Genomic DNA, 27,778 nt, shown 5'->3' with positions numbered 1-27,778 from the left:
AGAGAGTAAAGAGTAGAGAGTTAGAATCTAGAATAAGTGATCTGTTGCATATACGATCTCCACAGAGTAAATACACATACAATTAAACAAAATCCATGCACAAACTAGACAACATTTTTAAATAGGTTTTGTTAGACAACTTCTATTGCATGCATGCAGATGTTTGTACATATATAGCATATGGAATTTATATAGTCTACCATTTTTTAAAAAATCTCTAATCATTTAATTTTGTGCACAGCGGCGACATGGAGAGCTGCATTATACATCCCGATGTGATGATGGTACGCTTCAAAATTGGATCCAACATGCGATTCGTGTGAAACACGCTAAAGATCTAACAATAAACTATATTCATGATCGTAAGAGACGCTACAGAGGAACACATCTGCTTGACATGCTCCCAAAAATATTTTCGCATCCTAGCCTCACTTCACTGTCACTTAGTGGATACAGTCTACTAAGTACACATGCCTTCATTAACTGTGGGAATCTTAAGACCCTCACGCTTCAACAAGGCCCATTCGACAATGAATTAAGTCCATTTTAGATGAGGTCACTAGAAAACCCTATGCTTCATCTTTGTATAAATAAGGAGGTATCTTCTCTTTAACAAAAGATCTTTCCCTTTTTTTAGATCTTGAACACATTTTTATAGAGATTTTATAAATATTTAGATTCACTTTATACTTCAAATCATCTTTGTAGAACAAAATATCTTTGATGTTTCTTTCCATTGGATTTTAATGAAGATTTCTCTTAAACCTCCGTAGAAATGTATTATCTAAATCCAACAAACACACCGGTTTTGGGTTAAACAACCATGACAAAAGGTAGATCCGGGATGGCGGAGTCGTCCCTCCAAGCCACACGCCTCCACTGACGAAGAATCGCGGAAGATAAGGGAAAATCAGATCCGGCTCATCTTCCAGCTCTAAAATTCGATATACTTCTCTTCCGAGACCGCAAGTGTCTCGCCACCGTTCCAGAGGGAGCCAGAGGATACCAACGAAAACAAAGCGCCAATTAGACCCCGACAATCCCAGAAAAAACAAAAAGAGACTATAGGGAAGGCGACGGAGAAGAAAGCAAAAAGGAAAAGAGGAATATGAGAAGGAGAAGAGTCTTTCGGGCCGCCAAGCCGGAGTTAGGGTTCCGTCATTTGTTTTCTAAAGATGGATGGGAGCTTATTGTAGAGATAGATATATACTGTCTTAATATGATTTGTTTTATCGTGCTTTTCTTCTGGTTAGTATGGCTTAATGCTTTCCAAATGAGTTGAAGTTAGTTACATGTGTGCAATGCAGAAATTGGAAACCTCGAAATAAAAGGGATGCCCTTCATTATCTCAAAGTTGTAAAAGTGTGAAGAACATTTTCGTTGACAATGTAGGGAAATATAAAAATTTTGAAGAACATTTTCGTTGACATAAAAGTTCCTATTATAAACATCAAATCAACATTTTAATATTTTGCACTCGATCTAAACCCTAGACTTAAAGAAATAAAACGTCTCGTTTATGTTAAATGCTAGTGTTAAAAACAAAATCCCTAAGACATTCCCGTGTAACTCCCTCTATGCAAACTTTGACTACTTGATCTTTAGATCAAAATCTCAAGGAGTTAACTTGCAACTTATGGATGTTTACTCGCAACTTATGGATGTTTTCTCATGGATAATGTGGTATATATGGAAGGCAAGGAATGAAAAGATCTTCAGTGATAAAGATATAACTCCGATGGACTCGACCCAAATAGCCATAAAGGAAGCCGAGAGTTGGCGTGTGCAAGGAATGAAAAGATCTTCAGTGATAAAGATATAAATCCGATGGACTCGACCCAAATAGCCATAAAGGAAGCCGAGAGTTGGCGTGTTGCTCAGTGCGCAACCGAGATCTCCGCCATTGAAGGAGAGGACCGGATAGTGGAGACGAATCTATTGCGACAACCAAGCCCTTCAGGAAGGTGGAGATGTCAGGTTGACGCTTCACCTTCTTGGATAAGGGAAAATGAAGCTACGGGTCTGGGATTTGTTCTGCTTGATGAAGAGCTCCCCATTTTGTTTGGATCTAGAGGAAACACCACAGCAGCCACACCCCTCCATGTGGAGGCAGAAGGACTAATCTGGGCGATGCAGGAGCTGATCAAGAAGGGAAGAAGAGAGATTCACTTTCAATCAGACTGTGAACAGCTTGTGAAACTCATTCGGACTGAAATGGAATGGCCAGCGCTAGAACCAGAATTGGATGAAATAAAAGTCTTATCTCTTGAGTTTGTTAACTTCTCAGTAAACTCTATTGCACGATCGCTGAATGTCCGTGCCGATGGCCTTGCAAAAGGCGGTCGAGTACGAGTGATAAACTCCTATGTTGATGTCTTTGCGCCTATATGGCTAGCTCCTGAAGCTAGTCTAACGGTTGCAGAGTAAACTATTTTTCTTTCGATGTCAAAAAAAAAAAAATCCCTAAGATGAAGTAAATAAATGTGAGAAAAAAAGAGAATGAAGGACGTGATGATTGTGTTAAACAAATGTCAACCCTACGTACATCCTTAAAGCCAAACCGCATCCATATTTTAACCTAACTACCTAACCTTCTTGTCATTAGATTCCTCCTTCATCAATTCTCTTTACATTAAAAAAAAACGTTTCTTCTCCACTTTTTCTGTAAATTGAAACGTTTCTTCTCCTTAAAGAACACATTTTAAGATTTTATCGAAAGAAATTTGGATAGAGAAAATACCTACTGAAACTAAATCACGATCATGATCAAGCTCGGCTGGTCGCCGGAAACTGCCTATATCCACACCGTTAGAACTGTAAGAATACTCTAAATCAGCCGTGCATATTTGTTTTACCATCTTCAATTTCTGAGTTAGTGTTCTAAGTTCTTGAAATATAATTTCTTGATGAATTTGTATATGAATTATAATTCATTAGTTATTAAGATATTTTATGGTTATTTGAAAATATTTCTGTAAGAGATTGTTATTTAGATGTTCTTGATGTATATGAAACTAGAATCTTAATCCTGTTTTAATTTGTATACTAGATATTTGCCCGCGCAAATGCGCGGATGACTAATTCCTTTCTATATATGTTACAAAATAAAATAAATGCTTTTTATTAGAAGAGGAAACAATTACATTTACTATGCAGTCAAGGCTAAAGTGTTACATGCACTAAATCAATTTTAGTTAAGTGTTATTTTGGAATTATATATTGACAAACAAAATAATTGACTTTAATAACAAAAAAAATACACGTAACTAAAGAAACTAAAAAACTAATCCAAATAGCTTTAAAATCTGATTACTTATACAATAAACACATTTTATTTGATAGATTATTACTTTCCTCTTGTTAATCTAATATCTATCCGTCTTAAACAACTATTTTCCTTTTGAGTGCTACTATCTTCATCTGCAGATAAATCTGCAAATCTAATAACAAAAAAATATATTTAAGAAAATCACATGTATCTTAGCACTATATAACAGAAAAGTGCATAAATGTAAATCGATTAATAGTCTTTTCAAGAAAAAAATGTAAATTGATTAGCAGTACTATAACATGTAAAAATGACGTCAACATATAAGACAGAAGAGTGATAATTTGCATAATAACTATTATGATTAACTAAAATAGTTTTATTAACAATTGACATTAATCTAGTTACCTATGTCATTTTCACGTTATTCAGTGGTAAGAAGATGACCTAGCCTTTCTTTTGCCCTATAATAAACATAATAACCAAAACTTTTCTGTGAATAAAATTCAACTCAAAAAGATTGAAAGTTTTCTGAAAGAAAATATCAAAATACTCACGTTCGTTGTCTATTTTTTCTTTCTAAGAATAAGCTATTGAGCCAAAAAAAAACAGATTTGTAAGTAAGCAATTTATTTTTTGTTTATCAAAGAAAAAAAAAAGTAATAATCTACAAACATAGTCTGTAAAAACGTATTATTATTTTTTTTTGTTATTATTATTTTTTTTTGTAAAAACTTATTATTACCTCAACTGTTGTTGACAATGCTTTGATTTATATTGGTTTTTTTGAAGAACTAAGCAGAGGAAATTCAATTGACATCTTCACTGTGAATCATGCAAAAAAGAGTAATTATAAAAGTGTATCAGTTTTCTGAACTTAAAATGTGTGTACCTTTTCATCAAAGTGTATGTACTTTTTCATCCATTAGGATAGCTTTCATCCCGAGCAAACTTCAAGTTTATGTTTGGGATAGTAGTCCCAGATCCGAGAGACCGCACTCTGATTTTCCATTTTTTAGATGAATTGAATAACATCTTCAACCTGAGTTCTGCACAAAGAGAGAAAGGATTATTTATTAGAGAAGAAGAGAATAATTATTCTAAGAAAATTGATAGAAAACAAAACATAAACTTGCAGCAGAGGTTTTATTATGTGCTGTAGACACGATGCAAAAATGCAATGATTGTTTGTTTTATGTAAAGCTTTTTTTTTTTTGATAAATTTTATATAAAGCTTTGTCCTGGGCACAATTTAGAGAAACATTAACCTTGAATTCTTGATCGTAAAATTTCAAAATTTAGAGAATTCTTTGAAGATACGATACTTGTGTCACAGATACAATATATAAAAGAAAGTAGATTAATTTATGTAGGAGATAATAAAATAGTTTCAAAAATTATAAGTTAACGTGAGTTTAAAAAAATAAAAAAAAATAGAAATATAGGTAGTTGAAGATTTACATTGCAGAAAAGTAGGAGAAAAAAAAAATTAGTTTTAATAAAACTTTGCTTGTGAGAGAAAAATTCAATTCTTTTGTTTTATTATTTTTGAAAACTTTTTCACATGTCAATTGTTTTTTAAATTTGTTTCTAATATTTTTCTACATGGCAATGTCTGATTCGTCAGGCGACTTGCGCTTTAGTATATAAAGGATATGTGTGCGTTTCCTAAGTGTAAATGCTACAAAAAAAATCAAGTGTTTCTGGAATATGTATCACGGGTACGGCGGGATGGAACACGAGGCTTATCGTCAAGACTTGGACACATGGAGATCCAATCCAAACCACGGTGGGACTCATCGTCAATTCGTCATGGCCGTCCACACCGGCTCGGTGACATGAGTTTTTATTACCCGTCAAAGAGGATTAGAATAGGCTTCCTAGCCGTTGGGTCAAATACATTGATCCTCGGTTTAGAGAAACTCCCATACAAGTACAACAACCTCATTCATGAATTTCTCAATCTGTGGGTTCAAAACAATAATATTTTAATATCATATCATTAGATAATTAAATTTTAATTATTTAGAAAAGATAAGATCATTTTCAAAGCAATACATGGCAATTGAATTTCTAAAGAGGTTCTCATGTTTTATTTTAATTTTTTGTTTTCTTAAATATTGAAATATTCTCTTAGATATTTCCATTGGAGTTGCTCTTATGATTTGAAACTAGTGTTGATGATAAAAAAACTTTGGAGTTTTTTTGGGTAAATATCAAAATTAATTAGTTTTAAATATTAAATATTACATTTGAAATCTAATAAGAATTTCTGGTCTGTATGTCTAATAAAATATCAGAGCCTCATATTTATTTGCATATTAGAAGAATGTACTTTACAATTTAGATTCAATTCTTTTACAAAAGAATAATTAATTTCTATGTATTCACATATGCCAAAAAGGAAACACAACACGTAATTCAAAATTTCTAAGGTCAAAAGGAAATAAAAATCAAGTAGTCAAGAAAATAAACTAGTTATTATGACTAAACATTAATTCCTTCATGTCTTTCATAAGCTCCATTTTTCATTTTTAATATCTCTCATTGTCATCTCTCGCTTTAGTTTTTCTCTCATCTTCTTTGATTCAAAAGCCATGAAGAGACACTCATCATCATTGTCATCATCATCACCTGATGCAAAAATCAGAAAGCTACAACATCCTATCATTGACGATGATTGTATCAGCGAACTCCCAGACGATCTGTTACGAATGATCCTTTCAAAATTGCCCACCGAAGAAGCTGTGATGACAATTCTTTTATCATCACTATGGATGGATTTGTGGAAATGGAGACCTCATTTCGTCTTGGATATGAAAAGGATCTTGGATAAAACCCCCACCAAACTTTGGGACAAAGTTTCCGCTCAGTTGGCTAGTTCTATGGACAAGGTTCATTAATTTTTCTTCTATTCACTTCTCTTCTTTTCGATTTCATTTCAATCATTTTGTACATAATTGTATTTAATATAATACGCAAAATAGGTCGCCCAATAAACTGATGTTTGGATAGATGATAACACCTTACGGATTTGTAGTAAAAAATGTTATAGTGAATCAAATCTATGAAGTTATATGCGATAAAATACTATACCTTTTAAATACATTATTCAGCATTTTGTAAGATTATAGTAGTAAATTGCACGGAAAATTATAAAATAAAAGTGGTATTTTGTGTGGATGATATTAAAAATTTTAGAAATCAATTTTCATTTTCATAATTTTTTTTTTGTTGCTATAATTTTTCACAATCTAAATTTATATTATGATTTTACTAGTATGATAAAGATTTTTAGTTAAAATCAAAACTATGGATAAAAATGAAATTTGATTAAAACTATACATTTCTTAGGACAAAAAGGATCTTAAAACAACAATTTCTGAAAATATGATCAATGGGTTTGAAAGAGAGTAAAGTGTAGTGAGTTAGAATCTAGAAACAGTGATGTGTTACATTTACGATCCCCACAGAATAAATACACATACACTTAAACAAAATCTATGCACAAACTAGAAAATTCTTTAAATTTTATAAATAGGTTTTGATAAACAAGTTCTATTGCATGCATGCAGATGTTTGTACATATATAGCATATGAAATTTATACCTGTACCATTTAAAAAAAAATTATTATCATTTAATTTTGTGGTTTCTGAAGACTTTCAGACAACACCACGGCGACCTGGAGAGCTGCACTATCACATCCCGATGTAATGATGTTATACTTCAAAACTGGATCCGACGTGCGACTCGTGTGAAACACACTAAAGATCTCACGCTAAACTATATACATGGTCATAAGAGACGTTACAGAGGAACACATATGGTCTACTTCCTCCCAGAAATATTTTCGCATCCTAGCCTCACTTCACTGTCACTTAGTGGATACACTCTAGAAAGAAGACGTGCCTTCATTAACTGTGGGAATCTTAAGACCCTCAAGCTTTTGAACATGTTCCTCTTTCGGGTTAGTACCCTTAGTCACGTTTTGGCAGCTTGCTCCTCCCTCGAGGTGATTGTGTTGGAAATCGTTTTCTTAAGCGGGCTTGGTGTGTTGAAGATTGGGAACAAAAATTTGAAGTTCTTGCAAGTGACTTTCCCTGACTATGTTGAGAGGATTGAAGTGAATGCACCCTGTCTAGATGTTCTAGACGTCAGGGATATCAAATGTGAGAGCAAGAATAACTTCATCCTCACTGCTCCTAACATCCAGTTTGACAGAAACGATTGGGTTTCTAGGTGTGTTTATCGTCCTCACATTAGCTATAATGTATCAGAACTTGTTCAGGTACACAGTTATATTTTTTACATTAAAAATATATTTTATTACTCAAATTTGAATTGGTTTTGGAAACCCGGGAAAACAACTAATAAAAAACAAATCACAAACTTGTGTGGATATAATATATATATATATATATATATATATAATTTGACATGTATGATGTATATATGAATCATAGGAGACAAAACACACTTGGTATGAGCTCCTGGTGAGTGACTTTCATGGTATGCCAAGGCATGGAACTTTATCGGTGAGTATAGACATAACTAATCCTAAAGAAGTGGAGATATTGAAGGAACTTTTGCTTATGTGGACTACTTACAAAATGATAGAGCTTGAGATTTTGTTCAAGGTATACATTCATATCATGGTTGAATTCTCGTTACTTGGATAATGTTTTTATCATTTCTCTAACTCGTTTATCATAATTTCATTTTAGACCAACAATGCTTCTAGAGAAGAAGAAGGTGAATGTGTTAGTGACGGCATAGCACATGAGAAGTTGTGGGAGGATGCAGCACCGTTCCCTAACGCAGAATTTCGCGTTTATAAAGTGTGGATGTATAACTTCAATGGTTCGAGTAAGGAGGAGTTTGCGTTTGCCTCACGTATTGTGTTGCAAAAGACTGTGATGATGAAGATGATGATCGAGACCTCATCGTTTCCACCAATGAAGAAGTTAGAGGTAGAAGCAGCTGTGGCCAAGCTAATGGAACTTCCTAAAGGTAACGAAGATCTTAGTATTGAGTGCTTCTGATGAAAGTTTGGTTCCAGTCTTTCCATAATCCATTGCTAGTATAAGCATAAACTATGATACTATCTTTTCTTTGTTAATGTAAGGATTATATGGTTTTAAATTTGGGATTATTGTGTTCAGAGTTTATGTGACAAAGGATCTTGATGTTTGAAATTTACTTTGTCTTAATATGATTTGTTTTATTGTGATTTTCTTCTGGTTACTATGGCTTAATGCTTTCTCAAAAGGGATTATGTTATAAATTTATGATAGAAAAAGGATTATGTTTTAACAAAACCGAATTGTGTTAAACAGAGATTTTAGCTTTATGGAAATTAAATTCTGACTATAAATCTAAATCTTGGAGATTTAGTTAAGGTTTTTGGCTTCAAATCTTTTCACCAATAGAAAAGCAAAAAAAAAAAAATACCGTTTTAATCACAAATGGATACTGAAAAAAGTAGTAGAGTATAAACCTGGGGCTGACATCTTTGTTGGTTTTTGATAAAACATAAACTCAAGATTATTATTTTTTTTACTAATATAAAAATAGATTTTTGTTTTTAATAAAAAATTAACAGTACTGTTCACATTTCACAACAAAAGCTACTTGAGAAGGTGATCATATATTTAGGAAGATTAAAAAAAAATGTAAACAACAAAGCTAAGCTGTAATCCTCCTCCATTACAAAACCTAATGACGTCTGGTATCCGTGGGAAGATACTACACTGCCAGAAGTGAAAGCATCATCCTTCAAGCTAGTAGATTGCTCCTCCAAGGGTCTCACTGTATCCTACGTATTGTTGTTTTACATGATGATGATCAAAGTCATCTTCTTCATCAGCATTACTGGGAATCAAAGTCAGGCTTGGAAGGGTATTCAAGCCCCTGCAGCTCCGGCATTCTCCTCAGGTCTTCTTCTGTGTATCCTGGGATGAAGCAGTACCTCTTATCCATTCCAAATACCTAAAGGGAGAAAAAGACAACAACTTAGAAACATGCAACCGGTATATATATTCAGAAGAATATCAACTCAGGTCTTTAAGCTTAACTAACCTGTTCAAAGTTTTTCTTTCTACCAAGGTCATACCGCCATTTCCCACTCGTTTTCTTCTCATATGCCTGCTCACAACTCAACACCAAGAAAATTTGATAAGACAAGAGATGTACTGATTCATTTCTAGGGAAGAAAGAGAAGGATGTTACCTCTATAGTAGTGGTATTGCCAGCTACCAAAGAGATGTGCATGATTAAGAAACCCATCACGCTCAAAGCAAATGCCAAGTTCAAAACTGTTGGCTCATGATGGTAACGTAACAAACAAAGGTGAGATTAATAATTAAACATTGTAAATACTATATAAGCAAGCATAAGGAACGTCCCCAACATACCAAATGCAAGAAAAGTAGTAGCAAGAGTTCCCGGAGTTCCAGGTATCTCTTCATCACTAAAGAAGGCTATGAAGTGCGGCATAAGAACCAAAGTCACAAGAGTCGTCTCTAAAAATGTGTAGAACTGCATTTTTTAACAAAAAAAAAAAAGTTTTGACAAGATGAAGATACTATAAATAGTATTATAAGTCCAGAAACAAAAAAAAACTTACCAAGAAAAGAAGGAAGTACTTATAATTCAATGCTCCTACGCAGTTAACAACCCAAACGCAATGGTGATCCATCTTCAACACACACCTACCACCTATATACATCCCCCCATGTTAAACACAATCAAGACTCTCTCTCTATATATATGGTAAAGAAGAGAGAGAGAGAGAGAGAGAGCTTACAAACAGAACAGTGATGGCAACGTGGAGGTTTAGGTTGGTTGCACTTTCTACAGAATCTAACTCTTGGGTTTGAGTTATCAAACTCAAGACTGTTCAACGGATCAGATTCGCCTCTCTCTTCGTCAGTACTTGGTCTCCAATTTGGAGGGACAGAACCAGGATCAGTAAACACAACTGAGAAGTAGCTCCAAAGAAGCATCGCCAGCTGCATCAAATTAAACAAAAAACACATTCTTTAGCTAAAAGGACAGAACAACAAAGACTAGTTCACATCATAAAGAACCAAGCTTTGTTGTCCGAATTGACTTAAAAGTACGAAGCTTTACCAATCTTGACTTACGAGGAAGTGGAAGAGGAGAAGGATGGTGAGAGCAGTAAAGGAATCAAACCCTCCTTGAGACAGAGCTGGTCCGTAGTTAGTCAAAACGACGGCGTAGTAGGTGACACCGACAACGCCGAGAACTAATAAGATCATGATTGATCCGAGACCACGTAAGGCTGTACAGAACTTGAACACGTTCCACGCCATTGCAGTGCCAGATCTATGCATAGTCTAACTAACCACAAATGATCTATTACAGAATCTCAGAGATAAAAAAATAAAACCTTTTTTTTTAGATATTAATAAGGAGACTCCATGAAGGAAGAATGGGTCTATGACTGTGAATTGAAGAAGATGGAGCCTGAAGATTGAGACTTTTTCTTCTTTTGTTTTTGGAGTTTAACTAGATTAGTCGTAATTAAATGACTTGGAGTCAATCAGGATCCAAAAGAAAATTATAAATTGGAAAATATAAAAAGGGAAAATGAAATCGCCCACCGTGGGGTTCGAACCCACGACCACAAGGTTAAGAGCCTTGCGCTCTACCAACTGAGCTAGACGGGCTTGTTGTTGGTTTAAACAGTTAGTAATATTCGGATCATTCGGCCCCATCCTTTTACTTTTTTACCATTTCCAAAGGTCAAGAAGAGAGGACTCGAGAGCTTCTGAAGATTGGCTCCACCATGTGTTCATAAATGAGAGAACGAGGATATGTTAACAACATAAGGAAACAGTTTTTAAACTTCAAACACAGTTCAAGGTAACCGAGGGAGCCTAATGTTTCACATGCGAATAAGAAAAACGACAAAGTTGTTAAGATCCTTCTTTTAACGGGTAGCAGCTCTGTTCCCAACACTCATATGCGCAAAGTCTCACTTAGTCTTTCCTTAAGTCCATGACTTCGGTCTTGATGCCATCGGCCTTGAGAATCATGATCTCAAGCTTGTCCCCCTATTAAAAAGCAAAGCACAAGTCAGCCATAGGTGAGAGTCATTCATCACAATTAAGACACAAAGTGGCGAAAACTTACAGTGTAGATATCTCTCTCAGTGGCAGAAGCGAAAACAGTCTTGACCAAGTCAAGTGCTTCCGGTTCAGAAAGGGGAGTGATAGCATCCTACAAAGACACAACACAAAATATTAAGCAACTGAAACGAAATGATTGCTTAAAGGCCAAGCACAAAACAAAAACCTGGGCAGGAAGCAGAAGAGGACTCGGACTCTTGAGCTGATTATCAAGAAACGGCATAATCAGAGTCGATCCAGAACCTTGAGCACTGTAACCAACCTTCTCATACGAACCAACAGCGTCATACGTGAAGACACACCCTTTACCATTCTCGTCAAGCCCTCCGAGAACATTAAACGCATAGTAAGGGAAAAAGCGTTTGAAGTAAAGCGTGTTGGAGAGAAGCTGAGCCATAGCGGGACAGCTCATCTGCTTGTTATGCTGATGCTGATAAACCTATTGCAGAGACAAAAAAAAAAGAGAAGACTTAAATAATATGCAAGGGAGAAACTTTTGAAAACAAAAGTCACTCACTCACCAAGTGCCTTGATGTGAGTACTTTCTGAAGTGCCTTCACATCAGCTTGAAAGCCAGAGGAAGAGAGCACAGCTTTGTCTGCTCTGGAAAGAGAGCAACTTTGATTACTCAAATGAACAAAAGATGTTATTTTGCAAGAAACCCATAAACAATTACATGACAAAACCCTCAAAATCCAGATCTACGAATCGTCGATTGCAACCGTGTCTACAGAAACCCTAAATCCCCAAATCAAAGAAGGGTACTTACAGTTTATGGATTTTGGAGTAATCGCGAGTGAGAATGCTGTAGCCGGTAGACATCCGAGTATCGGCGGCGATAACGCAGTAATCCGATCCAGCGATGGCCACACATGTTCTGATCAAAAACACACACAGAGATCAATACAAGAGGAGTCAATCGCGATTGCAAACGCTCAATTAGATGAAGAAACTCAGCGTATCGATTTAAAGGGTGACACGATGCGTTACCCTCCATTGTTATCGTAAGGAGACCAGTTCGCGTGCTGCTTCGTCATGGAGCTTCTCTGTCTTCAGAAAAATGAGTCTTTTGTTAACAAAGACTGGGGAATTTGCAAAAGAGATTGGAGAGGAACAAGAGCTCTTCGTCCGTCTAAGCACTCTGGCTTTGTGAACACGAAAGCAGACGAAGACTGAAGATGGGCTGTAATGTGTCAAATGGGCCTACAAATATAGGCTCACTATAATTTAGATTTTATAATTTAAGTTTTATGGTTTTCAGCTCATTCACCCTATTTGTACAAACCAAAAAAGAATCCAGAAAATAAAAATGAGAAAACAGATATCTTTCAAGTGTTGTTGGCTTATAAAAATTAGGTATGTGAGTTCAATGACATGTTCGGTTCGGTTCGATTCTGCTGGTTGGGATTGTACTCGGCTTGGGTAGGAGGAGCAATACTAGCCAAGGTGGTGTTTCCACAGAATCAGCATGTTACTGACTACGACAAGACTGGACCATCCGTGATTCACTGGAAATGTTTCTGATTCCCAAAGGACCAAACAGTTTTTGTAGTTGAGGATTGATTTTGCATTTGTTGTGCTTATGAACTGTAATAATTTGGACACATCCCACTCAATCTATGTAGTTTGTACACTCTGACCAAACTAAGTAAGCAACTCTTCAATCTTAGTTCAGATAAAAAAACAAACGATTGATGACAAACGCAAAAGTAGCACATCAACATCAAACCATAAAGCCGGTTGTATAGTAAACGCAAACGTTTTACACAAATCCACTGTGGGAAAGTATTCAAGGGAAGAACAAACACACAAAATGTGTTTTCCTATCAAACCGATTTAAAATTCCTACAAAAGCATCCATTTTTCCAGCTTTCTAAGTCAAACGAGAAAACCTGATATTGTCACGGTTTAGCAGAAACCGGCTCTAACCTCTTCAAACGAGTACTCAACACCTTCTGCATTGTCCAGCCTCTTCTTCACCGCCTTGGACGCAGGAGTAAAGGGCGTTGTTGCCTCCGACATAACAACTGAAGCTGCTGTGGTTGTAGATGCAGAGATTGGAACCGCTGTTCTTCTGTTCTCTTCGTTGGTTTTAGGAGATGACTTTGTAGTGTAAGTATCCTTGTGATCTTCTGGAGAGTTCAAGATATTGGAAGTAACAGGTGAAAGAGGCTTCCTAAGCATTGGAGATCTCCCTTTGTTGTTCATCACAGCTTTTCCTGCAGCCGGAACGTTCTTTGCTTTGAGACGACCAGGAAGCTCTGAGTTTCTCCTTCCTATACATAAATACACAATTCACTAAACAATAAATATCGTTTTCTTGTCTCTAAACAGTGTCAACCACATTCTTGTGTTATTAGTATGTACCGTACCTGAAGGATTTGGGATAGTAGAGTCTCTTCTACTAGGAGCGTTCTGGTCATAGTAAGTAGTCTTTTTGCTGCTGAGTGTTGCCTTCTCAGGCTTGGAACTTTGAAGCATGGCACCACCAAGGGAGAGCTTTCGGTTCATGGCAGAAGAAGGTAAGGCAGTTCTCAATGGTTTCTTTCCGCTTTTACCTGGGCTTGGCTTTGACCCGTAAAGTGCCTCTTGCTCTGTGATGTGCTGTCCATGGAGTTTCTTCAGATCCTGTTACATAAACAACAGTGTCACATTACCAATTATGTTTAAGAATTGGTTACTCTTGAAACTAGTTTTTCTTTACTCTTTGTCTCTGCTTTTCAAACTCTTTCTCTTCCCATAGAGTCTTGTACTGCTCAAGCATGGATAAAACTCGTACCTGGACAATTTGTCAAGGGAAGTTGCGTTTGTGTAAAGATAGAAGTTGATTTAAATAGTATGTAGAAAAGTGTCATTGATGGGTAAAGACACTTACACCATCGTATAAGAATGCATGTCCTCTTTCATCCTCCCAAGCGTTGACTTTGGCTGTCAAAGTCTCCACCATCCCTGCATCAATACCAGCAGAAAGCATTGGAAACACAAAAATCATATCCAAGATTAAAGGTAACCAAACTAATGTTTTTGTCATATAATCACACCAAATATTACCAGGAAGTTTATTGACAAGTATACGTGCTTTTTCTGCACGCTTTAATGTAAGATGAGCTTCTCTTTCCGCATTGTACCTATTATCATCCTGATAATCCAAATAATGTTTAGAAAAAAAGCTGAAGCAGAGAAAGAGATTGAGATTGAGATTAAATGTCCCTATTATCAACCTAAGAATCCAGTAATGTTTAATGGCTTGAGATTAGATGTCACTCGTCATGAGAATCCAATTTTGGACGAAAAGCTGAAGCAGAGAAAGAGTATGAGATAGAATGTCTTACCCGATTGTATTCTTCGAGCCATGACTCTTCTTCACATGCTGTCATCCATTTCTCCACTTTTTCTAGAATCTCTTTCCTGCTTGAAGCTTCCTCTTTGACCTTTGCAATCTCGGAGTCAATTTGCTCTAACAACTGTTCAGGATCCTTGACACCTGAAAGATGAAAGAAACCCTATTATAAGCATGTGTCCATCAAGCATTATAGTAAGCAGTGAAAGAAAGAGTTTACCAGATTCTATAGCTTCAATTGAAAAGTTCTATGATCTAAGAACTTGGGGTGCCATGTGCACTTTCCTTGATATTTCCTCAAGCTCTAGCTTCTTTCTAAGGATCACCTCTTTGATCTTAGTTATCTTGAGTTTGCTAAGCCTAATGACTTCATCCTCAACCTGTATAACAAATCCGCATTTGTTAAAAATTAGTCCATATACTGTCATAACCAGATAACCAGCAAGTTAATTCCTGTGCACTCACGTTTTTTATGGAAGCAACAGAGAGTATGTTGGCCTCGGTAATTTCAGACTCAGACAAAGCAATGCTGCATGTGACATTGTGAAATGTCTTTTGCTCTTCCGCAGGTGTGTCCAGAAGATTCCAGAGCTCCAACAGGGAAACTGCAAGATCTTGAATCTAGACAAACATGTGAAAGCAGTCAGAAACTGTAAGCACGCAGAAACTGTTTGCACAACATTCTCAAAGAGAGCTTAGACTTCAAACCTTCTGCATTCGCTGTAACTTGACCCCTCGTAAATTCCCAATCATCAAATCCAACTTATCAAGTGTACTTCTGCTCACATCTCTCGTGTTGGAATCAACCAGAGATGGATGAATTCCTCTTATCAAGTCCTTCAAGTCTTCACCAAGCACCGAGCACAACAACGTCAGCGTTTCCAGCAAACGCTCTACCTCTTCCAGTCTTTTACTCTACAATTTGAAAAGAGTACATAACATCATAAGAAAAGTAATTGCAGAGAGACTTGCACGTCTGGATATACTAACGTTAAAAGGAAAGAACAAACCTTTTCATTCTGGAGTTGAGCCAATTGCCTACGCAGCTCCTCCAACTTATGAAGCGAAAGATCAGCCTCTTCTGCACCAAGCATCTTCAGATAATCCGTAGAATCTCCAAGTTGAAAAGACAAGCTCAGCAACTCATCAATAACTTCCTTAAACCGATTCATTCTCTCAGACTTCTTTCTTCTCAGCTCCTCTAACTGCACAGTAACGTTCTCAAGCTCCTCCTTCAAGTTCTCACCCACCCTACCGTTACTCTACAATAAAAGGAAACATCTTTAGTCACTACCTACCAAAACTCACACAACAAAGAAGAATAAAAAGCACACTACTAACATGAATCTCCTGTCCACCCATAGAAGATCCAATGGCTGCAATCTCCGCTCTCCCCATAGCGATCTCTTTAAGCAAGTTCGCTTTACACCTACTAGCCTCCTCAACTTTACGCTTGTAAACCAAGAGACACTCTTTCTCAATATCAGCCAAAGCAGCGTCCTTTTCGTCCTCGTTCTCTCCCATTTCACTCCATATCTCCTGTTAATCAACCAATCTTACATAAATAAACAACCTTTTCAACAAACAAATCCGTCGAGGAAAACCTGCAATTGGCGAAGCAACAATCCACATGTAGTCTCGATTCGCGAAAACTGCTCCGTTGAGTTTCGAATCATCGTGATGGAAACCTACAGAGAGATGTAAATCGAGATTCGTTTTATGAACCCTAACTATAGATTGTTTCGAAAGTCTCTGCGTACCTCTGCAGAGAAAGAGAACATACCTCGATCAAAGATTGTGGAGAAGGAGAAGAGATGATCGAGAGAGAGAGTGAGAGCGAGATTAGGGTTTATAAGTGTTTTTGTGGTATCAAATTTTTGAAGAGGGAGGGGGAGGAGGAGGAGAGGTCCGTTACGTTATCCGAGGGTCACGGTTTTGTGCTGACGTGGCGTTATATTCGACGTTGGATGAAAACGCTCTTTCCTTTTCTTTTTTTTTCTTCCTCGATTTTGACGGACGAGATTTCGTAACGGGGTAATAAAGGCTTTGGTTTTTGAAAAAGAGGCTGTTCTGATTTTTTGAAATGTATTTGGCTCCATTTTTGATCTTACAGGATTTTGAAATATGGTAAACGGATGAGAGAATTTAAAAAGGTATATAAAAGACATATAAATTATCAAATCTTTTCATATTCTATAATCTATTACACATTCTTATCATTATAAATAGTATCAATGGATTATGAGTGAATATTTTTAATTTACTTTGAATAAGTCAGTAAATCAATTTAAACTTATGACATTGATACATATTTTTTTCTAGCTTTGTAACGACTTTGAACAAGAGATTATCATATGCATGATGAGAATTGAGAGGCTTAAAGACTAAGTAGATTCAAAATTTTGTTAGACTCTTTAATACTAGTTTATTAGAAAAATGAGCCTATTGAAAATAGAATTTGTGTGGAGTTTGAAAATTGTAAGAGTTAATAGATTTTTAAAAGTTAATTGTCATTGGTTAAGTGGATTTGATGAATTCTTACCCAATGTATTGTATAAATTGTCATTGGTTATTATAGATTTTCATATGTACTTTTCTTTCCAAACTTATCTTTCTATTACTTAAAGAAAAAATCTTTCATAAAATAGAACTATTTGAAAATTAAATAAAAATTTTAGTTTTTTAATATTTTGACATTTTGATTTGTCTTGTTTGTTTTTTTGTTTTAAAGTTTTTAAGATGAACCTATGAATTTTCTCATGATTTTATTTTAATATCAAATAGTTATATGTTATGAAAGATTTTTTTTTAAAAAACTAGTTTTCTTTTTCAATTATCTTTGACTAGACAATAAAAATGTAAAAAATATCTTGTTGTGTTTGGGTATTTGTGTTTTTGTTACATAGATTTTGAGAATCCTATGACTATATGTGATATTTGTAAAGTTGAGTGTTATGAGTAAAACTAGAGAGAATTTATGTCTCAATAACAAAAGAGTTTAATAGAATTACAAAGTCAATAAAAACTAAACTTTTTGAATAACATAGGATTTCCATAGAATTTAAAAGTCCACAAACCAATAACAAAAGATTCTAATAAGATTTTAAGAATTCATAAACCAATAACAATGAAATCTCTAAATTTTAAAATTCCTTCAAAATTTAACTCCCAATATTTGATATTTTAAACAAACTTTTATATATTATATATTAAAATTCATTTATGGTGATGAAAATTGAAAAACCTTAATATAATAGTATGTATTAAAACTTATAAATAAAGGCCCAAATATTGGGCCTAAAAACTTATTTTTTGTATGAATTCTAGGGGGTTTTTTTATCCGGTCGGTCCCAAAAAAAAAAAGAATGCATTTAGCGCTATAGAGTGGACGTCCGAAATCGTATCACACTATCTGACCTGAATTTGAAATACTTTCTGAGTAATACCAAAAAGTGGATCGATAATCTGTTTCGGTCCATAATGTAAATCCCAAACTCAGGGTAGTTAAGTACTGAAAAACTGTTGTGGGTATACTTTTAATAGTGACTAACCTCGTCCCAAAAGTTCTTATATCCAGGAAACCCCATAAATTTATTTAGAAAAGTACAATATTACCGCGCCAACAAAGTATTGTTGAACTTCGACCTGTGACCAAAAATCTCAAGAAACCACCGGGCCTTGTGTTGTATGGTTACGAAAAGTTAGACAAGATTGTTTCTCCGCAACATTGTTGTAAGCTTATTTAACCAAGATTTGTTAGCTGTTTACTATCCCAGTTTTGATTATTGTGAAATGAAATGATCATCTTTTGCTTTTGTCTAATCAGCTTGATTAAGTTCCGTTAAAAAGAAAAAAAAACGTGGTTTCATTCACTCTAATATGTCCAAGATTATTAATTAATTTAAATTTAATTTTGGGTTTAACTAAGTACCCCAGACCGGGAACCGGTTACGAATTTCTCGGCGGTCAACAACTTAGAAACGCCGAGTTGTAAAATGTCCAAAATGGTGTCTGCGTTTCCCCAAAATTACAATTTTCCCCTTCACAATCCAGTGTCAACTGAAGGGTAAATCGGTCATGCAATTGCGATTTTTTTTTTGTTTCCATTTCGATGGCAGAAAAATCAAACTACGACGCGATCTGAACGTTTCCGTTCACATCCCACATCTTTGCTCTGTACCCTGCGCGCTTTGAGTCAGACTCACTGAGCCAACTCGTCTCCCTGGATCGGTCGTTATATCTCCGAGTCAACTCGGTTTCGAGGCCGTTGCTTCAGATCTGTTGCTGCAAGGTTGAGTCGCTGAGCTCGCCGTGAAAACTTGGGAATGGCTTCCTCGGAAGTCGATTCCCGATTGAGTCGAGTCGTAACGCCAGCTCTAGAGAAGATCGTCAAGAACGCTTCGTGGCGTAAACACTCCAAGCTCGCCGCCGAGTGCAAATCCGTCATCGAGCGCCTAAACTCGCCGCAGAAACCCGATCCCGATTCCTCCTCCGTTCCCGGTCCGCTCAACGACGGCGGCTCGGTAGAGTACTCGCTCGCCGACTCCGAGCACATCTTCAGCCCTCTGATCAACGCCTGCGGCACCGGCCTGGTGAAGATCGTCGAGCCTGCTATCGACTGCATTCAGAAACTCATCGCGCACGGCTACATTCGCGGCGAATCGGATCCATCGGGCGGAGCTGAGTCCGTCCTCTTGTTTAAATTGATCGAGTCTGTTTGTAAGTGTCATGATCTGGGAGACGAAGCGATTGAATTGCCTGTGCTTAAGACTCTGTTATCAGCGATCAACTCCATCTCGCTGAGGATCCACGGGGACTGTTTGCTTCTGATCGTGCGCACGTGCTACGACGTTTACTTGGGAAGCAAAAACGTGGTGAATCAGACGACGGCGAAAGCTTCCCTGATCCAGATACTAGTGATTGTGTTCCGGAGAATGGAGGCGGATTCTTCAACCGCCCCCATTCAGCCGATCGTGGTGGCTGAGCTTATGCAGCCGGTTGAGAAATCGGATGCGGATGGGACGATGACGCAGTTTGTTCAGGGATTCATCACCAAGATCATGCAGGATATCGACGGCGTGTTGAATCCGACGATGGTGGGATCGGTGGGGCAAGATGCGGGACTGGGGAGTAGTACCACGGTGGAGACTACGAATCCGACGGATTTGTTGGACTCTACTGATAAGGATATGTTGGATGCTAAGTATTGGGAGATTAGCATGTATAAGTCCGCTTTAGAGGGAAGGAAAGGGGAGCTTGCAGATGTTGAAGCTGAGAAGGATGATGATTTAGAGGTTCAGATAGAGAATAAGCTGCGGAGAGATGCATTCTTGGTGTTTAGAGCTTTGTGTAAGCTCTCCATGAAGACGGCTCCAAAGGAGTCTTCCACAGATCCGCAGTCGATGAGAGGGAAGATTCTGGCTCTTGAGTTATTGAAGATCTTGTTGGAAAATGCTGGAGAGATCTTTAGGACGAGCGAAAGGTATCTTCTTTTAACTAAAATGTAATGTAAGAGCAAATTGAGATTTAATCTTACTGATGAATTGCTATCTTCAGGTTCTTAGGTGCTATCAAACAGTACTTGTGTTTGTCGTTGTTGAAGAACAGCGCTTCTACTCTTATGATTATCTTCCAGCTTTCTTGCTCTATTTTCATCAGTCTTGTTGCGAGATTTCGGGCTGGACTAAAAGCGGAAATAGGAGTTTTCTTCCCAATGATTGTTCTTAGAGTTGTGGAGAATGTTGCTCAACCTAATTTTCAACAGAAGATGATTGTTCTTCGGTTTCTCGACAAGCTTTGCTTGGATTCACAAATACTGGTTGATATATTCTTGAACTACGACTGTGATGTCAGTTCATCAAATATTTTTGAGAGGTATGTTATGTTCCTTGATGCTTTGCTTTTCATAGTTTTAGTTCTAATGAGGTGAAAGTTCTTTGAGTAATTTATGTTTCCTCTGTATGATCATGTTTAGGATGGTCAATGGTCTCCTTAAAACGGCTCAAGGGGCTCCTACTGCTACATCTTCAACGCTGTTGCCACCACAGGAGGCAGCTATGAAACTTGAAGCGATGAAGTGCTTAGTAGCCATATTGAAATCAATGGGAGAATGGTTGAACAAGCAGTTGCGCTTGCCAGTTTCTAATTCGCTGAATAAATCTGAAGCACTTGAGATCGAACTGGGACCTGGAAGTCCCCAGTTGGCAAATGGAAATGCTGATGAGTCTGCTGAAGGATCAGATACCTATTCTGAATCTCCAGGAGGTACATCTGATGCTCTGGCCATCGAGCAGCGTCGGGCTTACAAGCTCGAGCTTCAGGTAAGAATGTAAAGATTTTGGATATTTTGCTGAGAATTCAGAAGAGTGACATCCTATAATTGTCATGTGGTCGTTAATACTAATTTAAATGTTTGTCCCAGGAAGGTATTTCTCTTTTTAATCGGAAGCCAACAAAAGGCATTGAGTTTCTCATCAATGCGGGTAAGGTGGGTGAGTCTCCTGAAGAAATAGCAACTTTTCTCAAAGATGCGTCAGGGTTAAATAAATCTTTGATAGGCGATTATCTTGGGGAAAGAGAAGAGTTGCATCTCAAGGTGATGCATGCGTATGTGGATTCTTTTGATTTCCAAGACATGGAATTTGATGAGGCAATAAGAACCTTTCTGGAAGGTTTTAGGCTGCCAGGAGAAGCACAAAAGATTGACCGAATCATGGAAAAGTTTGCTGAACGTTACTGCAAGTGTAATCCCAAGGTGTTTACTAGCGCAGACACCGCTTATGTTCTTGCATATTCTGTTATCATGCTCAATACCGATGCCCACAATCCCATGGTGAAGAATAAGGTTTGTCTCATTCATTTTATATGATAAACTCAATTATTCTGGAAGTTTGAGATGGAATATTGATGAGGTTCTTTCTACATTTTTTTTCTTTTGGAACATATAGATGTCTGCCGATGACTTTATTAGAAACAATCGGGGAATAGACGACGGAAAAGATTTACCTGCGGACTACATGAGATCGCTGTATGAACGGATAACAAAGAAAGAGATAAAGATGAAAGAAGATGATTTAAATTTGCAACAGAAACAATCCACAAGCTCAAACAGAATGCTGGGTTTGGATGGTATATTAAACATAGTGATCCGTAAGCAGGGGGGAGATTCATATGTGGAAACAAGCGATGATCTAATGAAGCATATGCAAGAACAGTTTAAGGAAAAAGCTCGCAAATCAGAGTAAGAACACTCACTCGATTCTTGCATTGGAAGTTGTTAACAATCTTTTCTTCGTAACAACCATGTCTTTGTAACATATTGTATCCATTTCTGCTCGGAGCTACACTCCTGAAATTATTTCCATCTTTTAGGCATCTTTGATCTGATGCGGTAATTTAATTTGAGTTTGCAGGTCAACCTACTATGCTGCAACAGATGTGGTTATTCTCAGATTCATGATTGAGGCTTGTTGGGCTCCTATGCTTGCTGCATTCAGTGTGCCGCTAGACCAGAGTGATGATTTGGTAGTTATCCACTTATGTCTGGAAGGCTTCCACCATGCAATCCATGCTACTTCGTTGATGTCAATGAAGACTCATAGAGATGCTTTTGTGACTTCACTAGCGAAGTTCACTTCACTTCACTCCCCAGCGGATATCAAGCAAAAGAATATCGAGGCCATTAAGGTTGGTATCCTAGTTAGTTAAGTTTTATGTTATTGTTGCTTGTTATAGTCCCCCTGCCTAGCTGTACTGTAAAACATGTTATGTGTCTCGGATATCTTTCCCCATCGTACCTTGTTCTCTGTCTATTCCTTGTGTTACTTTCATGTCGATGATGTCTCCTTCCTGCTCTCACCGTCGCCTTGTTCTTGTAAAATTTGTTTGGATCCCAATTAATATTGGTTGTTTTCCAGGCGATTCTCAAACTTGCTGATGAAGAGGGCAACTATTTGCAAGATGCCTGGGAGCATATACTAACTTGTGTTTCCCGTTTTGAGCAACTACATCTCTTGGGAGAAGGTGCTCCTCCAGATGCTGCTTTTTTTGCTTCCAAGCAAAATGAGTCAGAGAAATCAAAGCAACCCAAGCTAAATGTGCTTCCTGTTCTGAAAAAGAAAGGTCCCGGGAGAAGTCAATATGCAGCTACAGGTGTCTTGAGGGGTTCATATGACAGCATGAGTTTTGGTGGAAAAGGTTCTAGAAACGTGAGACAAGACCAGATGAGCAGTATAGTCTCTAATTTGAACTTGTTGGAGCAGGTTGGTGAAATGAATCTAATATTCGCACAGAGTCAGAATCTGAATAGTGAAGCTATAATAGACTTTGTTAAAGCTCTCTGCAAAGTTTCTATCGACGAGTTGCGGTCTCCTTCTAATCCACGCGTTTTTAGCCTCACAAAGATTGTTGAGATAGCGTAAGAATCGCCTACTTCCTTCCTTTCTTTCATATACTACACATAAAAGACGTACACTGCTCTTAGCATTTTTAAGCATATAGTCTGAACATCTTCTGTTGGTATTGGCGACAGGCATTATAACATGAACCGCATAAGGCTTGTTTGGTCAAGCATCTGGCAAGTGCTATCGGGTTTCTTTGTGACCATTGGATGCTCAGAGAATCTTTCTATTGCAATTTTTGCGATGGACTCTTTGCGCCAGTTGTCAATGAAATTCTTGGAACGGGAGGAGTTGGCTAATTACAACTTCCAGAACGAGTTTATGACACCTTTTGTCATTGTCATGCGTAGAAGTAATGATGTTGAGATCAGAGAACTTATCATCCGATGTGTGTCTCAGATGGTATTGTCGCGTGTAAATAATGTTAAGTCGGGATGGAAAAGCATGTTCATGGTAGGTCTATCTCTCTGGTAACCACATTTAGTTAAAAAGTTTTGGTTTACTTATGGAATCGCATAATGAGTTTTCTTCTTTTGCAGGTTTTTACCACAGCAGCATATGACGACCACAAAAATATTGTTTTCCTATCCTTTGAGATTATCGAGAAGATTATTCGAGAATATTTCCCCTACATTACTGAGACAGAAACCACCACGTTTACAGATTGCGTAAACTGCCTTGTTGCATTCACCAATAACAGATTTAGCAAGGATATCAGTCTCAGGTCCATAGCTTTCCTCCGGTATTGTGCAACAAAGCTTGCAGAAGGAGATCTTAAATCACCTTCAACGAACAAAGACAAGGAAACTTCTGGAAAGACTCCTCAGTCATCTCTCCACACAGGAAAAAGCGGGAAGCTAGAGAACGGAGAGATTGGAAACAGCAATAATCAGCTATACTTCTGGTTTCCCTTACTAGCAGGTATAACATCAAACTGAATAGTCTCTACATTTGGCTACCTTTTCACATGTGTTATCTAAGTTGAAGATTCTTATTTATGTGTTTGCAGGCTTGTCAGAGCTTAGTTTCGATCCAAGACCAGAAATCAGGAAAAGTGCTTTACAGATTCTGTTCGATACCTTACGCAACCATGGTCACTTGTTTTCTCTGCCACTATGGGAAAAAGTATTCGAATCTGTGTTGTTTCCTATATTTGACTACGTACGGCATGGTATTGATCCAACTGGCGGAGACGAATCTCCAGATCAAGGAAGCTATGGTGAAGTGGACGAGCTAGACCATGATGCTTGGCTATACGAGACCTGCACATTAGCACTACAGCTCGTAGTGGATCTCTTTGTCAAATTCTACACTACAGTCAATCCACTACTAAAGAAAGTACTAATGCTTCTTGTGAGCTTCGTAAAGAGACCTCACCAGAGTCTTGCTGGGATTGGTATCGCTGCGTTTGTTCGTCTTATGAGCGACGCTGGTGTCTTGTTTTCTGAAGAGAAATGGTTAGAAGTAGTGTCGTCTTTAAAGGAATCGGCGAAGACGACTTGCCCAGACTTTTCTTATTTCCTCAGCGAAGAGTATGTGGAGAGAAGCCAGAGAAATGCTGAGTCTGTTGCTCCTCTTGGCTCGGATGGTAATGAAGAGAGTCAGTCAACACCGGTCCGTCTTTACGCCGCTATCTCTGATGCTAAGTGCCGTGCCGCTGTTCAGCTTTTGTTGATTCAGGTCAGTTTCTGTTCATACCTTTTCGGCATGTTACAGTTGTAATGTTTGTGTTGTTTATAATGTTTCTTTTTTTTCAGGCTGTGATGGAGATTTACAACATGTACAGACCTCAGCTCTCAGCGAAAAACACATTAGTTCTCTTCGACGCATTACACGGTGTAGCGTTACACGCTCACAGCGTAAACAGCAACTCGATACTGCGTTCAAGACTACAAGAGCTAGGACCCATGACACAAATGCAAGATCCTCCACTACTTCGTCTGGAAAACGAGTCTTACCAAATCTGCCTCACTTTCTTACAGAATCTCGTCACAGACGAAAACAAAGAAACAGGAGAAGAAGCAGAGGAAATAGAGTCACTCCTAGTCAAAACCTGTCAAGAAGTTCTCAACTTCTACATCGAGACTTCCTCTTCTGCTAAAAAACAACCATCAGAGTCATCACGAGGCAGCGAGTACCGATGGAGGATACCTCTGGGATCCGGAAAACGAAGGGAGTTAGCAGCAAGAGCTCCTCTTATAGTTGCAACACTTCAAGCAATGTGTACATTGGAAGAGGTGTCATTTGAGAAGAACATGAAGACTCTGTTTCCGCTTTTGGCTAGCTTGATTAGCTGCGAACACGGCTCTAGTGAGGTTCAGGTTGCTCTTTCCGACATGCTGGGCTTATCGGTTGGTCCGGTTCTACTACAATGGTGCTGATTTTTTTTTTGGCTTTTCAATCTTTTCAGTTTGGATTGTGATGTTAAATGCTTTGCCTATAGAGTTGTCTTTTTATTCATCGGTTCAAATATATAAACTCGCCTAATGGACTTGTTGGGCTTAAGTTCTCTAAGGCCCAGCCCAACACACCTGCAAACTACTCCGTATTTGTCCGCATGTAGTTGGGGGTAACACGGTCAACGTCACTATATAAACGATTAGATACTCTACGTGGCAAATAGTCATCAAGACAAGAAAAGTCAAAACCCTAAAGTAGACACACTCCTTGTCTTTATTTCTTCTAACATCAGTTTCAGGCTTCTTCAGCATGCTCTAACGCCTGAGCTCAATCTATTTCGCCGTCGCTGCAACGTTCTCATCTACACTGTGCCCACTATTAACATCACCGCCTCCAGCTGATCTTCCGATTGAAAGATGGCAGCTTTGAAAGGTTACGGCTTGATCTCCATCGACTCTGCCCTCCATTTCCCTCGCTCACATCAACTCGAGGGCTACAAGAGGTTTCACCACTCTCTTCTATCCATTCCCACAACAACTGATTTGCGATTTAGTTGTTTTAGAGTAGTAATTTGTTTCTGAACATGATCCCTGAGTCATGCGAGTCTTTATTACCGGACATCATCATTACTCGAGGCTCTGTCTTGTGTTAAATCGTTATATGCTCTGCTTTAGATGTTTAGATTAGTTAGTGTTTCCGAGACATAGTCTTATGATGATCTCTGAGTAATGCCAGTTTATTACCGGACATCATTACTCAGAGGCTCTGTCTTGTCATAATCGTTAACACGCTCTGCTTTTATCTTCTCATCGCGCAGAAGGAATCTGAAATGGGTCTCTCCAAAAGCAGCTGTAGTACCTAACTTCCATCTCCCAATGCGCAGTCTCGAGGACAAAAACAGGTCGGTTTAGCTTCAGTTTCTTTCTAATGCCCACTAGTGTTTTCATTGATGTCTCTCTTCCTTTTGCGTGTTTGCAGGACGAACACAGAAGACATAAGGTCCCTCAAAGTGATCACAGCCATCAAAACACCGTACCTCCCCGACGGAAGATTCGACCTCGAAGCATACGACGAGCTAGTCAACACACAGATAATCAAAGGCGCTGAAGGTGTGATCGTCGGTGGTACAACCGGGGAAGGCCAGTTAATGAGCTGGGACGAACACATAATGCTCATAGGCCACACCGTGAACTGCTTCGGCGCAAGAATCAAAGTCATTGGGAACACCGGAAGCAACTCAACAAGAGAAGCCATCCACGCCACCGAGCAAGGGTTCGCCGTGGGGATGCACGCTGCTCTCCACATCAACCCCTACTACGGCAAAACATCTATAGAAGGCATGACTGCTCACTTTCAAACCGTTCTCCACATGGGACCGACGATTATATACAACGTCCCTGGTCGAACGAATCAAGACATACCTCCACAGGTTATCTTTAAGCTCTCTGGGAATGTTAACTTGGCTGGTGTTAAGGAGTGTGTGGGTAATGACCGTGTTGAAGAGTATACTGAGAAGGGTATCGTTGTGTGGAGTGGGAATGATGATCAGTGCCATGACTCTAGATGGGATCATGGAGCGACCGGAGTTATATCGGTGGTTAGCAACTTGGTTCCAGGGTTGGTGAGGAAGTTAATGTTTGAAGGTAGAGACTCGGCGTTGAACGCAAAGCTTCTGCCTTTGGTGGATTGGGTGTTCCAGGAACCGAATCCTATTGGTGTGAACACGGCTTTGGCGCAGCTAGGAGTTGCTAGGCCGGTGTTTAGGCTGCCTTATGTGCCGTTGCCTGTGTCGAAAAGGGTTGAGTTTGTTAAACTTGTGGAGGAGATTGGAAGGGAGCATTTTGTAGGGGAGAGAGATGTTCAGGTGCTTGATGATGATGACTTCATTTTAATCGGAAGGTATTAGATATACCTTGGTTCTGTTTATAGTTCTCTTTGGCTAATGAGAAACTTACAGATGGATCATGTAGTTGCTATGTTCTGTTGCTCTTGTGATAAATCTGGTTGTTTTTTTTTTTACTTACTATCTGTTATGGGGATGATTCTGTTTTTGTATCTGCTTGTTTGGCTCTATCAATGTTTTAAAAATCAGTCTATTGGCAGATCGGTAATAACTGAAATGATTTTTTTACTCAAATCGGTTTAAACCGTAGTTAATTACAATTTAGATTTGTTTGAATCAATCTAAACTAATTTAAATCTATTAAATTAAACAA

The 27,778-nt window shown here is 38.0% G+C and overlaps 6 protein-coding genes and 1 non-coding gene across 8 annotated transcripts; 3 read left to right on the top strand and 4 right to left on the bottom strand.

The window, feature by feature from the left end:
- Positions 1–2,774: 2,774 nt before the first annotated feature.
- Positions 2,775–8,933, top strand: LOC103862860 (F-box protein At3g60790). Its single transcript, XM_009140564.3, has 4 exons — positions 2,775–6,162; positions 6,929–7,558; positions 7,734–7,907; positions 7,995–8,933. The coding sequence occupies exons 1-4, from the start codon at positions 5,866–5,868 to the stop codon at positions 8,310–8,312; spliced, it is 1,419 nt and encodes a 472-aa protein (XP_009138812.1). The 5' UTR covers positions 2,775–5,865; the 3' UTR covers positions 8,313–8,933.
- LOC103862859 (probable protein S-acyltransferase 14) lies at positions 8,827–10,928 on the bottom strand. Its single transcript, XM_009140563.3, has 7 exons — positions 10,416–10,928; positions 10,076–10,280; positions 9,896–9,987; positions 9,684–9,807; positions 9,499–9,584; positions 9,349–9,414; positions 8,827–9,258 (listed from the first exon to the last, which is right to left on the bottom strand). Exons 1-7 carry the CDS (start codon positions 10,623–10,625, stop codon positions 9,139–9,141), a joined length of 903 nt encoding a protein of 300 aa, XP_009138811.1. The 5' UTR covers positions 10,626–10,928; the 3' UTR covers positions 8,827–9,138.
- TRNAK-CUU lies at positions 10,889–10,961 on the bottom strand. The gene has a single exon. It is a non-coding gene; the product is annotated as a tRNA-Lys (tRNA).
- A 99-nt stretch (positions 10,962–11,060) lies between these two features.
- LOC103862858 (proteasome subunit beta type-1) lies at positions 11,061–12,639 on the bottom strand. Of its 2 annotated transcripts, XR_004457794.1 has the most exons (7): positions 12,414–12,639; positions 12,193–12,300; positions 11,945–12,026; positions 11,590–11,862; positions 11,428–11,514; positions 11,198–11,348; positions 11,106–11,163 (listed from the first exon to the last, which is right to left on the bottom strand). XR_004457794.1 is itself a non-coding variant. In XM_009140562.3 (6 exons), exons 1-6 carry the CDS (start codon positions 12,458–12,460, stop codon positions 11,274–11,276), a joined length of 672 nt encoding a protein of 223 aa, XP_009138810.1. In that variant the 5' UTR covers positions 12,461–12,639; the 3' UTR covers positions 11,061–11,273. The 2 variants fall into 2 exon arrangements, 1 of the variants encoding a protein (XP_009138810.1); XM_009140562.3 differs by having other exon boundaries at positions 11,061–11,348.
- Positions 12,640–13,099: 460 nt separating this feature from the next.
- LOC103862857 (65-kDa microtubule-associated protein 4) lies at positions 13,100–18,639 on the bottom strand. The gene is given in 13 exon segments (XM_009140561.3): positions 13,100–13,699; positions 13,796–14,051; positions 14,128–14,202; positions 14,299–14,372; positions 14,475–14,562; positions 14,756–14,907; positions 14,984–15,143; positions 15,229–15,384; positions 15,472–15,678; positions 15,774–16,025; positions 16,105–16,302; positions 16,368–16,451; positions 16,547–18,639. Coding segments are annotated over 12 exon segments (2,058 nt in total). The 5' UTR covers positions 16,440–16,451; positions 16,547–18,639; the 3' UTR covers positions 13,100–13,331.
- A 242-nt stretch (positions 18,640–18,881) lies between these two features.
- LOC103862856 (brefeldin A-inhibited guanine nucleotide-exchange protein 2) lies at positions 18,882–25,670 on the top strand. Its single transcript, XM_009140560.3, has 11 exons — positions 18,882–20,245; positions 20,320–20,637; positions 20,738–21,083; positions 21,185–21,607; positions 21,711–22,003; positions 22,176–22,449; positions 22,680–23,179; positions 23,294–23,615; positions 23,702–24,083; positions 24,172–24,842; positions 24,920–25,670. The coding sequence occupies exons 1-11, from the start codon at positions 19,089–19,091 to the stop codon at positions 25,541–25,543; spliced, it is 5,310 nt and encodes a 1,769-aa protein (XP_009138808.1). The 5' UTR covers positions 18,882–19,088; the 3' UTR covers positions 25,544–25,670.
- A 91-nt stretch (positions 25,671–25,761) lies between these two features.
- LOC103862855 (4-hydroxy-tetrahydrodipicolinate synthase 1, chloroplastic) lies at positions 25,762–27,658 on the top strand. Its single transcript, XM_009140558.3, has 3 exons — positions 25,762–26,064; positions 26,380–26,463; positions 26,541–27,658. The coding sequence occupies exons 1-3, from the start codon at positions 25,979–25,981 to the stop codon at positions 27,466–27,468; spliced, it is 1,098 nt and encodes a 365-aa protein (XP_009138806.1). The 5' UTR covers positions 25,762–25,978; the 3' UTR covers positions 27,469–27,658.
- Positions 27,659–27,778: the final 120 nt, after the last annotated feature.

The sequence above is a fragment of the Brassica rapa genome, chromosome A04 (assembly GCF_000309985.2).
Source record: "Brassica rapa cultivar Chiifu-401-42 chromosome A04, CAAS_Brap_v3.01, whole genome shotgun sequence".
Taxonomy (NCBI): Eukaryota; Viridiplantae; Streptophyta; class Magnoliopsida; order Brassicales; family Brassicaceae; genus Brassica; species Brassica rapa.
Note: the sequence above shows the minus strand (reverse complement) of the source record. Positions and strands in the feature narration are given on the sequence as shown.